We start from the raw sequence: 13,535 nt of genomic DNA, 5'->3' as shown, positions 1-13,535 counted from the left end.
CAGTTACAATACAAGTCAACTCCTATTTTCACTGTAGGAACATTTTCATGTAAAGCGATTTCAGACACACCTATTGTGGACCATACCATTTTTAATCACCGTGGCGCTAGAAGCAACTGAGATAGAGAACGACTTCAACTTCTCAAGCAAGTGTCAACATTGAATGACAAAACGCTAGGTAACTTCCTCCAGTAGGCTAAATTCGGTTTGCTGCTGATGTGAATGGGTAAATGTAAGTTGCTAGCTGACGTCTAGCTTGTTAAAAATTTGTTATTTTTAGGGCTGTCAATCGATTAAAAAAAATAATCTAATTAATTACATACACTGTGATTAATTAATCTAAATTAATCGCATATATAATTTTTGCTGTGAAAGTATTTTAAATATTTCAATTAAAATTAATCATTGAATAATCAGCATTAGTGACATTAAAGTTCAAAAACTCTTTTATTATTATTTTCACTGTTCAAATAATTGCCATAATAATCTATGATATGACCTAATATGCTGAGGAAATAAATTCAAAGTGCTTCAAATTCAAATAAATTCAAAATAAAGTGCTTCGGGAAGAAGTTTTTTTACATACAAGGCATTTCAGGCCACAGATATAACCTAGGGGACACAATGAAAATAAATTAATACTCCCCTCAATGTCAACACTTATTTCTTTGCATTGATGTGTAGAGTTGATGAACTCCGGTGATATGCAAATTCCTTGCTGCAGACATTGCAGAGGACTTTATTTTCAACACTTTATTTTTTATCAACACCATCAGGCCGTTTTTTAAAAGTAAATGTTCCAATCAATGATCCAAGCAGCACGTTTTCTTCTCTCTCCTTCATTTTACAGTCTAATTTCTACTGACTAGAACGGCTCGGGGTCAAAGGTCATATGGAATCGATTAATCTGCACTAATTTTTTTAATCAGTTATTTTTTCCTCAAATTAATTAATCGAAATTAATCAGTTATTTTGACAGCCCTAGTTATTTTACAACCTTCATTTATAAACGTGTTTTTTTCTTTCATAGCTCATGTCACGTCTTCATACATTGAATTACTGGCTACTTATTTGCTACTTACCCACTGAGGCTAGTAAAGTGGACCTTGGTTAGTTACCAAGGTTAGTTAGCAAGATAGGCTAATTCTATTTAAATCAAGCTTTACATTGTGGGGAGGTAAGGAGATGAACTCCATAGCCTAGGTGTCCATTCTCATTTTATCTTGAATAAATTATTGTGCCCTTTTGAAATTAGTTTGGCACAGATCCTGTGTTTTTATATTACCGGTATGTATGCACAAGAGGGTCTGATGTAGCTTAGTCTACATAACATCAGTGAAACCTGTGGAAACATAAAAAGACCCAAGTAGCCTAGGCTAAATAGTAGGCTATGTGCTAGTTTTTGAATTTGTTTTTAATTGGTTTGTATTGTTTTTACATTCTATAATTTCATATTTTTAGTTCAATAAATAGTTTCATCTGAGAACCCTGACTATCTTAGATTTTATTTTATTCTAAGAGACACTATGAGGAAAAGGAAAGGGCACACAGACATCAGGCACTTTTTTGGTGCTAAAAGAGTAAGCAGGATATATTACACTATGAACACTATAGAACACTAAGATTCACAAACAATTACATTAAAAATGTAGGTGCAGTTAGGTTTTATACACTGTTCATATGTGTTAATGAAAGGGGTGCTCAGCAGACAGGAGAGGCACAGGATGAAAGCCGTGAGCAGGCCGCAGGGAGACGACAGGATATATAAGAACGATGAGATATTCTGTAGCCTACTGATTATCAGTTTGTTGCATGTTTAGACCTTATGTGTTGCACAACACATGTTGCACTTGGCGATCACGGTGTGGATTGATATGGTAGTGGACCATGATGGTCATGGAAGAAGTGAAGGAGCAGTACCCCCCAATTATGGTGGGGTAATTCGCACTCTGCGTGTGACTACTAGCTGTCTTTCCCATTGGAATCAATGATATAATGCTAACGCTAATGCTTGTTTTCCCCCTAAAACGGGGCGTGAATCAGATAAATGTATCTTTATGACAATGCGCTGTTAGTAGCCTACATATGGCAGAAAGACAGCGAACCTGTGTTATGCCTTAACAAAACATCTACATTGCATCTCCTGTTAAAGAAAGATGAGTTGAAGGAGAAATGGTTATAATTTATTTTTGGAGAAATACCCTATGGTAGTTAGTGCTGCGTTCGGTGCATTTTCTTTTATAGTATGTATTACAACTATGGTGGCCCTCGCACATCAAAAACTGGCACTAGTTCCGGACTCCTAAATAGGCGTGTCAAAACATAAACTATTCTCTAAATAAGCAATAACAAAATATCAATATAAATTTGTGTACTATTTTATTGCTTATGTGTGATGCCAATTAGACATAGAATAAATCATTTAATTTTGCCTGTTAATGTTAGCACAGTAAACAGAAAGTGAATGGGAACGGCTAGTGATGTTCGCTAGCTAGGTAGCAGCTAAGGACTTTGGTTAAACGTATATTGTTGCAATCTAATCTGAAATAACACACGTTCAGCAACTTTGTGGTAGTCTACTAGTTCTAGCAAAACTATGTTAGTTTATCAACTGTCTCTGGGTCTAGAGCAGGGGTCTCAAACCCAAATGAGCTGGGGGCCACTGCTGCCAACGTCATCTGATTGGAGGGCCATGTCATTGTTCAAGAATAATACAAAAAAAGAACGGATATTTCTGAAAATGCAATACGTCACACCAAATAAAAATATTTTCCTCTCATAACTTATTTAAACCTGGCAAATTTAGGCGCCAGGGTTTAAAAAAGCAACACTATTGGATTTTTACATCAAAATTTCAAAAGGCCATGGCTTGAAAGTGGTCAGAGATAAAGTCCTACTGTAAATGTGAAAATCTTTGAGTATAAACTAAAATTTATGAAGGGGGTAAATTTACCCATCTAGTTTGCATATTATGATGCCACTGGATGGCAAGCACCTCAAATTAGGCTATGCACCTTTCAGTAAATACTGGACGTTGAACATATTTGAGCAGGTTTACTTTCTTATCTTTTGTCATATTATCCACATAACAAATTAACAGGAAAACAGTAGGCCTAAAATGTAAACCAACAATAGTAAACTATTACTATAACCACAAACCCTATGCTACTATACAATAAAGTAGCCTGGTCAAATCAGTTCCTATCGCGGGTGACTTTGTAATTCTTCAGAGCCCTATTTTTACTATCCCTGCTGTCTGTACCACGTCCATTATGGACAGTGGCGGAACAAGTCAGAGCCGGGCCGGGGGCAGGGCACATGACCGGGCCCTTTATTAAACTCATCATAACATAATTTTACAACATAGGCTAGTCATGCCTGTAAAAGCAGGTCTTACAAGCGTCAGCGCCACGGAGAGCAACTATGTAATTTTGAAGTCCATCGAACGTACATGAAGTGTAACCAAGAGAACAACAACAAAAACATTAGGCTACATGACCCCTAATAATAAAACAACAATAATACGCAGCACTATTTGAAGGGCATACGACGAGCCTTGCGCTCCACGAACTAGTCCACGATGCTCTGTGTATGTCCATTTTATTTGCTCTCTCATTCTCTATGGTGGTTTTTAATGATCTTTAACTTGGAGAATGAGCGCTCAGAGGTTGCAACGGTGACGGAAGAGTCAAAAATAAAATTAGGGCGGTAAAATCTCACTGAATGCAGAAGTTACTGCTGGGTGGTTGCATTGGCGGAGCGAGGGGGTGGTTTCGGGGGCTCAAGCCCCGAATCTCTTTTCAAAAGCCCCGAATATTTTTTTGTATGTGTTTTCAATTTCCAACGATTCTAATTTCTAATTTAACTTCCCCTCGGTTTCTATATAAATGTTACAAAATGTAGCCTACTATTACTGAGCAAAATCCTTACTTTCAAAGCCCAATATTGACAGATAATCTGATTTCCCACACGATGAGTTTAGGCAATGCCAGAGCCGAGATGCGGTTTACGTCATAAACCTGGCAGGAAAGTTCAGAGCGGCGCAGTCAGTTTAAACAGCAAGCCGGTAAGAAAAACTATTGTCAAGACATTATGCAATTAGGCTACTGTACCCCGGAATACAAAAATAAACTTCAGAAAGACAGAAAGTTTGTTGTACTGTATTCTGTAGTCTGTATTCTGTAGTCTCAATGACCGAATCAGATATACCTGTTGTCAGTTGAGTTCGTTCAATTTATTGTAGGCTAGCCTAGGCAAATATGAAACGGACATGTAACTTGGCTACCGGCGGGATTTTGAACTTGCATGTTTCATGCATTTTAGGGCAAAAAATACAATGGGATTGATGTGTTCTCCATTTGAGGAACGTAATCAATTGTGGACGTGCACAGACAGCTCAGACACAGAGCGCATATAGGCCTAGGTTAGGCTACTTTCACGTTCTAGAGCGAATTCATTAGGCTACGTAAAAGATGCTTCATACCAAAACAACGATCAAACATTATCAAATGTATCATGACGTGTTGTCTCAAAGACTTACTCCAATTAGAAAATCGAAACCAAAATCATGTAGGCTAAGTGTAAGTGTTCTCTCATTGACGCCTGTAGGAGACAATATCGTTGATCCAATTTTGTAAATTTGCACGTCGTAAAGTTCAATATGAGAGTTAAAATAAAGCCAGTCATACAGCAGAACATTTTATTCAATATTTTACACCTACTAAATTATCAAAGTAAATTTCAAAACTTTTCAGCAACCGTGAGTCATAACTCGTCCTGACTGGGGCAACCTATAAGCCTAATACGTCCCACTCTGATAAAAATTATTGAAAAGAAACCGTTTGCATGATCTTAGCTCCTCCGGCCTTGTGCCGTGGGAGAGGCCCGTCCCACCTTTTGAGCTCTCTTTCTACAGACTCTCTTTCTACAGACTGCTGTCTGTGCATTCCATATATATTGTATCTGAGTTATGTTTATATGTAACAGGTCACATTTCTATTGTTTTATAATTACACAAAGATGGTTTTTGCCTTGACACACTGCCTTGTATCGCCAGTACAGTGAGAGTCCTAGTGGGCCTCCGTAGTCTCCCGCCCCCTCTAATGTATCAATTTTTCATATTCATATTTCGCTGTGCCCTTCACCTCTTCCCTGTCTCTGTCACTCTGGGGAAGAGGTATGTTATCTGTCTATCCCTCCTTTCATATTATATTAAATATCTTCACCCTATACTGTCTTTCACTACTATCATAACTATCACTTTACCTATATTTACTTTCTGTACACTTTGTTTTATCTATTATGGAGCTTTCTTGTTTATTTCTTTATATTTTGTACTTTCGTGTCACATGGTGTAAAATAAACCTGTGACTAGCCTGTGGCTGTAGCCTGTACCCTGTATAATGCTACTGTATGTTGTTAGCGATCGCTAGTACTTAGCATGCTATTTATAATTCACCACAGGAGTTGGGGAAGGAGAACCTACTGCCTGCTTCACTGTATTGTCCCTATCGTTTTGCAGGTGTGTCATTGTTTTCTGTTTGTTTATCACTTTGTCATGGTGTTATTTTGCTTGTAACCTTGTACAGCTAATTAGCATGCTAGCTCCCGCTAGCATAGTTGCTAACTATGTTAGCCATACTAGCTAGCTACTTCCATTAGGTCTCTATCAGGAGCTAGGCTAGGTAGCATAGTTTAATGGTTAAATCTTAGCGACTAGTTGTGTTAACCTTTTAAATGTAATGATTGATGTTACTTTTATTTTATATCTTTTATTTTGTATTTAGTATGTTTTGTGTGGGTTACCTGTGCTTTTCCCTGTCTCTGTCACTCTGGGGAAGAGGAGTTGGGGAAGGAGAACCTACTGCCTGCTTCACTGTATTGTCCCTATCGTTTTGCAGAGAATAAAAGCCCGCGAATACATCGTCATCCCGTGTCACGTCAGTCACTCAAAAACAGCAAATCACAAAGCAGAGTGTATTCCACCGGTCACATATAGTTTGTTACAAAGATGCACATTTATTATATTAATGAGTTAATTTATTATTGTGCTTCTCAATTGTAGGGGTACCCCCAGTGTAACAGAGGACGTAGTTCGTCCGCCGCTCACTCGAACCCGCTCACGCCGCTCACGGCCCTAAATCCTCACTCCAATGATCCGGGTCACGGCACCACTGTAACAGAGGTCGTAATTCGTCCGCCGCTCGCGGCCCTCGAACCCACCACCTCGACACACACCGGCATGGGAGTCAAATGCTCTAACCACTGAGCTAAAAGCCCAGGCTTCCAACCCAGCGGTTAGAAGCGTTCTTAAGGTTAGGGGTGTGAGGATTTACACGCGCAACTAGCATGCTAGCTCAGTTTGCCTCTGTTACACGAGAATAGTGTTGTCACGATACCAAAATTATGTTTCGATACGATACCTGCCATAAATATCCTGATGCTCGATACTGAAACGATACTATCAGGGTCGCCTTAATACCACCCGAGGCCCATGGGCTATATGTTTTTTAAGGCCCCCCCCCCCGACCAACCGCAAATATGAATTATGATTAAATGATACCCGGCCCGCGATCTGACCCGACACATAGCGTGCGCTTTTGGTTAATAACATGCAGTGTAGCCTATCATTATTCAGCCTATGTAAACCTTTACATAAACAGGAACAGAAAGCCCTCGAATTACGTCAGCCTACCCATGACATCACTTATCAAAAAGGCTAGCCTACTGCACGAAAACAAGCGTTGGACTTTTACAACACTGGCTGTAGGCCAAGTTAAAAGATGGGTACACATATGGACGTTTAAAAGCTTTTCAAAAGTGCATGTGTTTGTCGTGTTGGGGGGTTCCCCAGGAGTTTTTTGAAATTCTGTCTACTTAACACACCAGTTTAACGCAGTTTGGGAGGGACAGAAATACTTTTAGCCTACATAACAAGCTGGCTCATGTGACGTGAATGTGGCTACCTTATGCATTATCACTACACTACGGAGACATATCTCACGTTAACAAGAAAACCTAACATAGACTTATATGTGAGAATGGGTTAGCACAAACTTTGCTGTTGGTGAACGGAGATGCAGAGCACTAAGTCATTTATTTGCGCCACAGCCCATGTTCTGCGTTCACTCCAATGAGACAAGTGAAATACGTTTTTAAAGCCGTTTCATTTCCAGGCTATTTGCCACGATATTTACCTGCTATGCCTTCTGTTTTCATGGACAGTTACAGGAATCCACGTCATTCGTTTATCGTTGCTTCATTCCTACCCACATTATCTCCAGAGTTTGTAAGTTTGTCAGTCAGTTTCAGCCTCTCCTCTAGCTACACCCGTTGGGATTTATTACGTTTTGTTACATTTTGTTACACTTTAGAATTGGAGAAGACAAAGGGGGCCTCTGCATGGATGTAATTGTAGAGCAGTAGCCTACGATGTGCTCAATTGTTTAGGCTAGCTCCAGAGTAGGCTAATGACGCAGTGAATACGGACACGCCGTTTATTATTATTGATTATCATTATTATTATTAGGAGGCCCCTCATTGGTCGAGGCCCCTGGGCTGAAGCCCAGGAAAGCCCCTGCATTAAGGCGCCAGTGGATACTATGGCGAAATCCTAAGATATCTGGAAAAGAAAGGACTCATACCTCCTCCAAGTGTATTGAGTCATTTGTGTTGAATTCGGTGCACTTTTGTAGTGTGCAGGTCAATTCTGGGTTCTAAATTTCTAAAATTCCTACACATAATTATTATTTTTTATAGTCAGTAAAATAGTAGGCCTACTTTGTGTGATTAAGTCCTTTATTGTTTGTTATAGTTAATTTACATTTTGTTGTGTTTTAGCAATAAAGTAGCTTTAAATAGCCAAACTAGGCTAGATCAAGGTCAGTGTTGAAATTACTGCATGCAAATCACTAAATGCTATGCAGAGGGGCCTAATCTTTAGGCCATCTGATGTACAGTATTGATGGGTTTCATCAGGTCCCTTTCCACAGGTGTATTAATCAAGCACCATGCAGTCTGCATTGATAATCAAGGTGCTTGATTTTATACACCTGTGGAAAGGGACCTGATGAAACCCATGAATAGGCTACCCTAGGCCTTCCCGTGTTCATGGGATTTCTTTGACAGTTGCAAAGGGAAAAATGTGAGGATAGTCTTCTTTGCGCCCAGTGTACAAGTACGACGTTCCAACCACTCAGGTCTTCGTCAGATAGGCCTACACCATTACCTGTTGCAATATATCTGTGTGCATTCCTACATTACGTCTATTTCTTTGATAACATGATTTGCTACCACGTACCACGCCGCTATTATTATTAGGGCTCATATATTAGGGCTATTATATGTCTGCGAGGTGTTTAGCCAAGTAAGCCTTCACTATTCGCGATGTATCCGAAATAGTTCCAGATTTCACATCACCTTTTGTTTTATCCACCAGGCAGAGGACGGTCGGCAAAGAACTATGTTGACGTTGCTGCGCGCGCACTCACTCAGAGCTGCCTGCTTGACACGCCCATTTGCCTAGATGCCTGCAAGGAACAGTGAGAGCAGCAGTTCACACAGACACAGAACGTTATTATTTTAATAAAGTATCGATTCTAAAAACGTCGGAAATCGTATCGTTTTTTGCGTGAAGGCATCGTGATACCTTTTTAGTATCGATACACTGTGCAACACTACACGAGAACAAATCTTCTTTAGTGCTGCTTTAACAAAATCGTAGTTGGCCATTTAGTTAACTAGTCATCTTGCACCTGACAAAAATATCTTTTAAATTAACTCACCACTGGCAGAGCCTTGAATAGTACCATCTGTATAAATGCAGTGAACGAGAATCCACACGATGGTTGATTGAGCGATACTATAGCACAGAAACAGAAGGCAAATAACATCATAAAGAATAAAAACTTATATTAGGTCATCAGTATTAGTACCAATACCGAATCAAATAATTATTTTTTTTCACCTGTATAGCATCTTCAAGGAATATGACAGCTTGTTGTATGTAGACATCATCATCATCAGCATCATCTTGGATATGATGGATAGGATAAAGGGTTAAATGTTAATGATTGACATCCAGAGAATAGGTCTACATATACACTGATTTTCAGGTCTGGTTCATAAGCTGTGGACAATACAAACACTATACGTTAACATCAGTTGGAATGAACTAGTTAGGTAACCATATTTATATTTTCTTAGGCTTAAATCCCTATTTAGATGTAAGATGAACAAGACCCCAAATGCTAAAACAAAATTTCAAAACAAAAAAAACATTCAAAGTAAAAAAGAAGGTCCGCACACTTGCTCTCAGTTTGCTTTGATTTATTCAATTCTTAAAGTCACGTTTCAAGCACGTCGGCTCTTCATCAGACTTGTACAAACAAAGACCATCACCATTTTAAATAGGTCATAGGTCACCTGTCCTGTATACACAGGGGTTCACAATACATTGATACATAGATATAAATATTTAGAAAAATACATTATATATATAAACAAAATATAACATGTATGACAATACGCTGTAAAAAAAATATTAAATAAATGTAACTAGAAAATGTAATTCCGGGGAAGTACCAGGGCATGAAAATGGCTGAACAGTTAAATAGTTGAATAGTTTAAATGGTTAAATTATTTAATAGTGAATTATTGTAGTGAGGACTTTTATTTTGAAACAGCTGTGGGCAGAGGAAATAGTTGAACAGGATCTGTAATCTTAAGAGAGCCAGATTGTGTGCTTAAAGCCTGAGACAGAGTACATAGTTGAATGTAGTAACTATAAAATGTAACTATAAAAGTTGAATGTAGACACAGTGTTTTCCATACGTTGACTAATCTGTGGTGGGGCGCCATGAAATCAAAACCGACCGCCACAAATTAATGTTCTATGTTGTACTATTTAAATTAAAGATAAGATAAAATCCTTTAATTGAGCTGCGCTTTTTACGCACGCAGCCTTTCCTTGCCCCGCCCCGCTCTCTCTCGTAAGGAGCCCGCTGCCCCTCCTCTGCATGTGCATTTAACAAAACATTAACGATTGGTGAAGGATTGTTGTTGCCACATAGAAGCATTGCATAGAAGACGGCGGGCTAAATTGCTATTAAATCCGCTTAGCATCGTCACAATGCTGCACAAATTTGTTGAAAACCGTGAAAAAGTGTTTTCCAAGACTCAAAAGTGCTTGTCCCAAAGAGAAGTACGAACCTTTATTTTAACTAACTACGTAGAAAATGTTATGAATTGCATCCACACATCAGCAGCCTTTTAACTGTAAAGGGTTCCCTCACGAACGTCTTAAAGTGACATGCACTCAATTAGACATATACACTACCAAGACAATCTTAGTAAGTGTCTTAGTGATAGAAAGAAAGTTGAATGGATGTTAATTAATAGGCAGATTGCTTAATGGATGTTAATAGATAGTTTAATGTGTGAATGGTTTGAAGACGGATTGAATGGAATGTGCCTTATATCCTTGTAGAATGGAAAGACAGAGAGAGTTGGCCTAGTTGGGCAGAAAACAGTTGATACAGGTGCAATCAGTTTAATTAGCTCTTTATGATGTCATAGTGCCAATGCAAAGTCTATGGGGAAAAATAAGTTGGGTTTTTTCTCAAAAAGTATAAAGTTTAAAAAACGAAAAATGCATTGCTTAAGTGTCCTTTTCAAGACCTACGTTACAAGTTTGAACAAAGATTCTACGTTAAATGGTTGAAGCTGAATTGGACACAGATATTTTGGTTAGAAGAATAATAAAAAGAAAAAGACTAGTACATAACAGTGCATTACAGATACAGATGCATTTTCATGCACTGTAATAAACCTAGCAACCACCTTATTAACCAATATGATAACCCTAGCAACCAACATAGCAACCATCTCAAGTACCCTAGCAACCAACATAGCAATCACTTTTTATATAATACTTCTCATTATGATTGCCCTAGCAATACCCTAGTAACCATCTCAAGTGACAATTTAGCAAAACCACTTAATTATTGCAGTGGTTCTCAAACTGGGGGTCGGGACCCCCAGGTGGGTTGCCAAAAATATTGGAGGGGTCACGGGATGATTTGCAGTCTGGATTAAAGACATTTTGTAAAGGTTTTTAGTCAAAGGCTGCCATTGACATAATGCCTTTGATGTTGACATAGCCTTCCTATGAGAGAAGACATTTTCTGCCTCTGCTTCCAATGCCCATCTCACAACATTTCTAAACCAAATTCCACCGGTTATAAGGATAAGTATATATACTCTTTTGATCCCGTGAGGGAAATTTGGTCTCTGCATTTATCCCAATCCGTGAATTAGTGAAGCACACAGTGAACACACAGTGAGGTGAAGCACACACTAATCCCGGCGCAGTGAGCTGCCTGCAATAACAGCGGCGCTCGGGGAGCAGTGAGGGGTTAGGTGCCTTGCTTTTCAGCTGTTCCTACTGGTCGGGGTTTGACTTGTCTTATGCAAATCTTTCTTTTTCACTTTCCACCCTGAACATGGGCAAAATGCACCATTGACATCAATATGTTTTGTATAGAGCTACCACAGGTTACTCTATACAACCACAGGTGGCAGTGTGGTGACTCTATATAAAACATATTGATGTCAATGGGGCATTTTGCCCATGTTCAGGGTGGAAAATAAAAAAGAAAGATTTGCATAAGACAAGTCAAATTGGTGTTTTCAAAAAGAAGGGATCATGGAGAATAAAGAAAAACATATTTAAAAAATCTTTGTATATTCCCACAAGGTGTTTGGGTGCTCTGAAAATGAGAACCAAAATGATTTTTCAGACTTGTGAGGTCTGCTGTTCAGACCCTGAAGGGATTTATTTTCTGTTCATTGCTTTTTGTGAGAGTGTTTCTACTTATCTCAGTAAGGAAAATAAATCAAGAGCCTATGTTGAGTACAAATATGTCTTCTGAAGGCTTAAACAGAGCCCAGCTAAAAACTCCAATACAATTTGTATCAACTTTGAGGGACAGCTATGACCATGCAGGATTATCCAGACCAAACGTGACGATTTTGCTACATACTATTCCTATTTATGTACCAGCATGCAAAATTTGAGCCTCCTACATGGTTTAGTTCTTGCGCTGTGGGCTTGTGAACTTTGACAAAAAAAAAGAGGCCGAACAAAATCAACACCCCCTCCCCCTGTAAAACTGGCTGTATCTTGGAAAGTATTGATCTTACATAAGAGTAATTTTACAGTGTGTCTCCTGTGTAACATAGGTACACCTGGTATTTTTTTCAGAATTTTTTGAGACCTAAGTCCGTGGGCCCTGGTTGAACTGATGTGGAATGACCCAGTAGAACTACACATATGCAGGACATAATGTTTGCGCAGGAGAGAGAATGCTGTCCTGAGAATTTTCGGTTTCTGTGGTAGCCCCCCCCCACCTCTACAACGCTGCATAGGTGCACTGGAACAATCTTTCTAAAACGCATTAAACTTTCGTTTACAAAGACGTGAAACTCACCGAGTGGTCAGGGGTGTTCACTGATATGCTCACACAAAAATCGCTGCAAAAGATGCTTTCCAACAGGTGTTTTACCATTCGTTGTAAAACTGTGAAGCTATTTTTCCAAACGCCTCACACCCGTACATTCTTCCGTTGAGACACTCCAGCCCAGTTGGTGGTGATAATGCACCTTACACCGTACAATTGCCAATTACAAGCAAACCACTGGCATTTCATTGAATTCACAGAAGTAGCAAAAGATCGCTGTCTTGAAGTATTTTGCAACAGACAGATAAAAATGGGGCGATTTTGTGCAGTTCCGAATTGCGGGAAAATTCGTGGCAAAAAAGTTGTCAACAGACTTCCTTTCAACGATCCAGAAAGGCTTAAGTTGTGGCTGGAGTTGCTGGGGTTGGATGTGAGCAAACCTGTTGAGGATCTGCAGAAAGCGGATCACCGTGTCTCTGCGGTCTGCAACCACCACAACTAACCTAGCAACAGCCTAGCAACCACCTCAAGTACCCTAGCAACAGCCTAGCAACCATGTCAAATATCCTAACAGCCTAACAACCACTTCCACAGTTACAACCTAGCAACCAACATAGAAACCAATGAGTTTAACCTAGCAACCAGCATAGCAACCACCACAACTAACATAGCAACAGCCTAGCAACCACCTTAAGTACCCTAGCAACAGCCTAGCAACCATGTCAAATACCCTAGCAACAGCCTAGCAACCACCACAATGCCAACCTAACAACCGCCATAGGATTACCCAAGCAACCAGCATAGCAACCACTTCATTTGACATAACAACCAACATATGTACCCTAGCAACTAGTGTTGTCACAATACCAAAATTATTGTTTTGATACCGATACCAGGTCAAGAATTGCGATTTCGATACTTATTTGATACTTTTTTAAAAATGTATTTGATTGGGGGGCTCCCACCCACGTCATCAGTAATATTGAATATTGTGATAACCACACCAGTGGCCATCCTAGATTCTGCTCGACTCTCCACACACACACAAACACATACCGAAAATGATGGCTTATGTCA

General features: G+C 39.3%; 1 protein-coding gene across 5 annotated transcripts in view; it reads right to left on the bottom strand.

Moving 5' to 3' along the window:
- Positions 1-13,535, bottom strand: part of LOC143126036 (two pore channel protein 2-like) — a 227,563-nt gene that overhangs the window by 204,349 nt on the left and 9,679 nt on the right. For all 5 annotated transcript variants that reach the window (XR_012987356.1, XM_076287963.1, XM_076287962.1 and 2 more), the window contains 2 exons: positions 8,966-9,030; positions 8,784-8,860 (listed from right to left, as the gene is read on the bottom strand). Coding sequence is in view for 4 of the 5 variants with exons in the window: in XM_076287963.1 (XP_076144078.1) it covers positions 8,784-8,860; positions 8,966-9,030 (142 nt within the window). In the remaining variant the exon portion in view is untranslated. The remainder of the gene's footprint in view (positions 1-8,783; positions 8,861-8,965; positions 9,031-13,535) is intronic.

This window comes from Alosa pseudoharengus, unplaced genomic scaffold, assembly GCF_046254945.1.
Source record: "Alosa pseudoharengus isolate Yale_2024_CS ecotype anadromous, Long Island Sound unplaced genomic scaffold, YU_APseudo_1.1 YU_APseudo_1.1_scf_16, whole genome shotgun sequence".
NCBI lineage: Eukaryota > Metazoa > Chordata > Actinopteri > Clupeiformes > Clupeidae > Alosa > Alosa pseudoharengus.
This window is presented reverse-complemented; position numbering and strand designations above follow the sequence as displayed.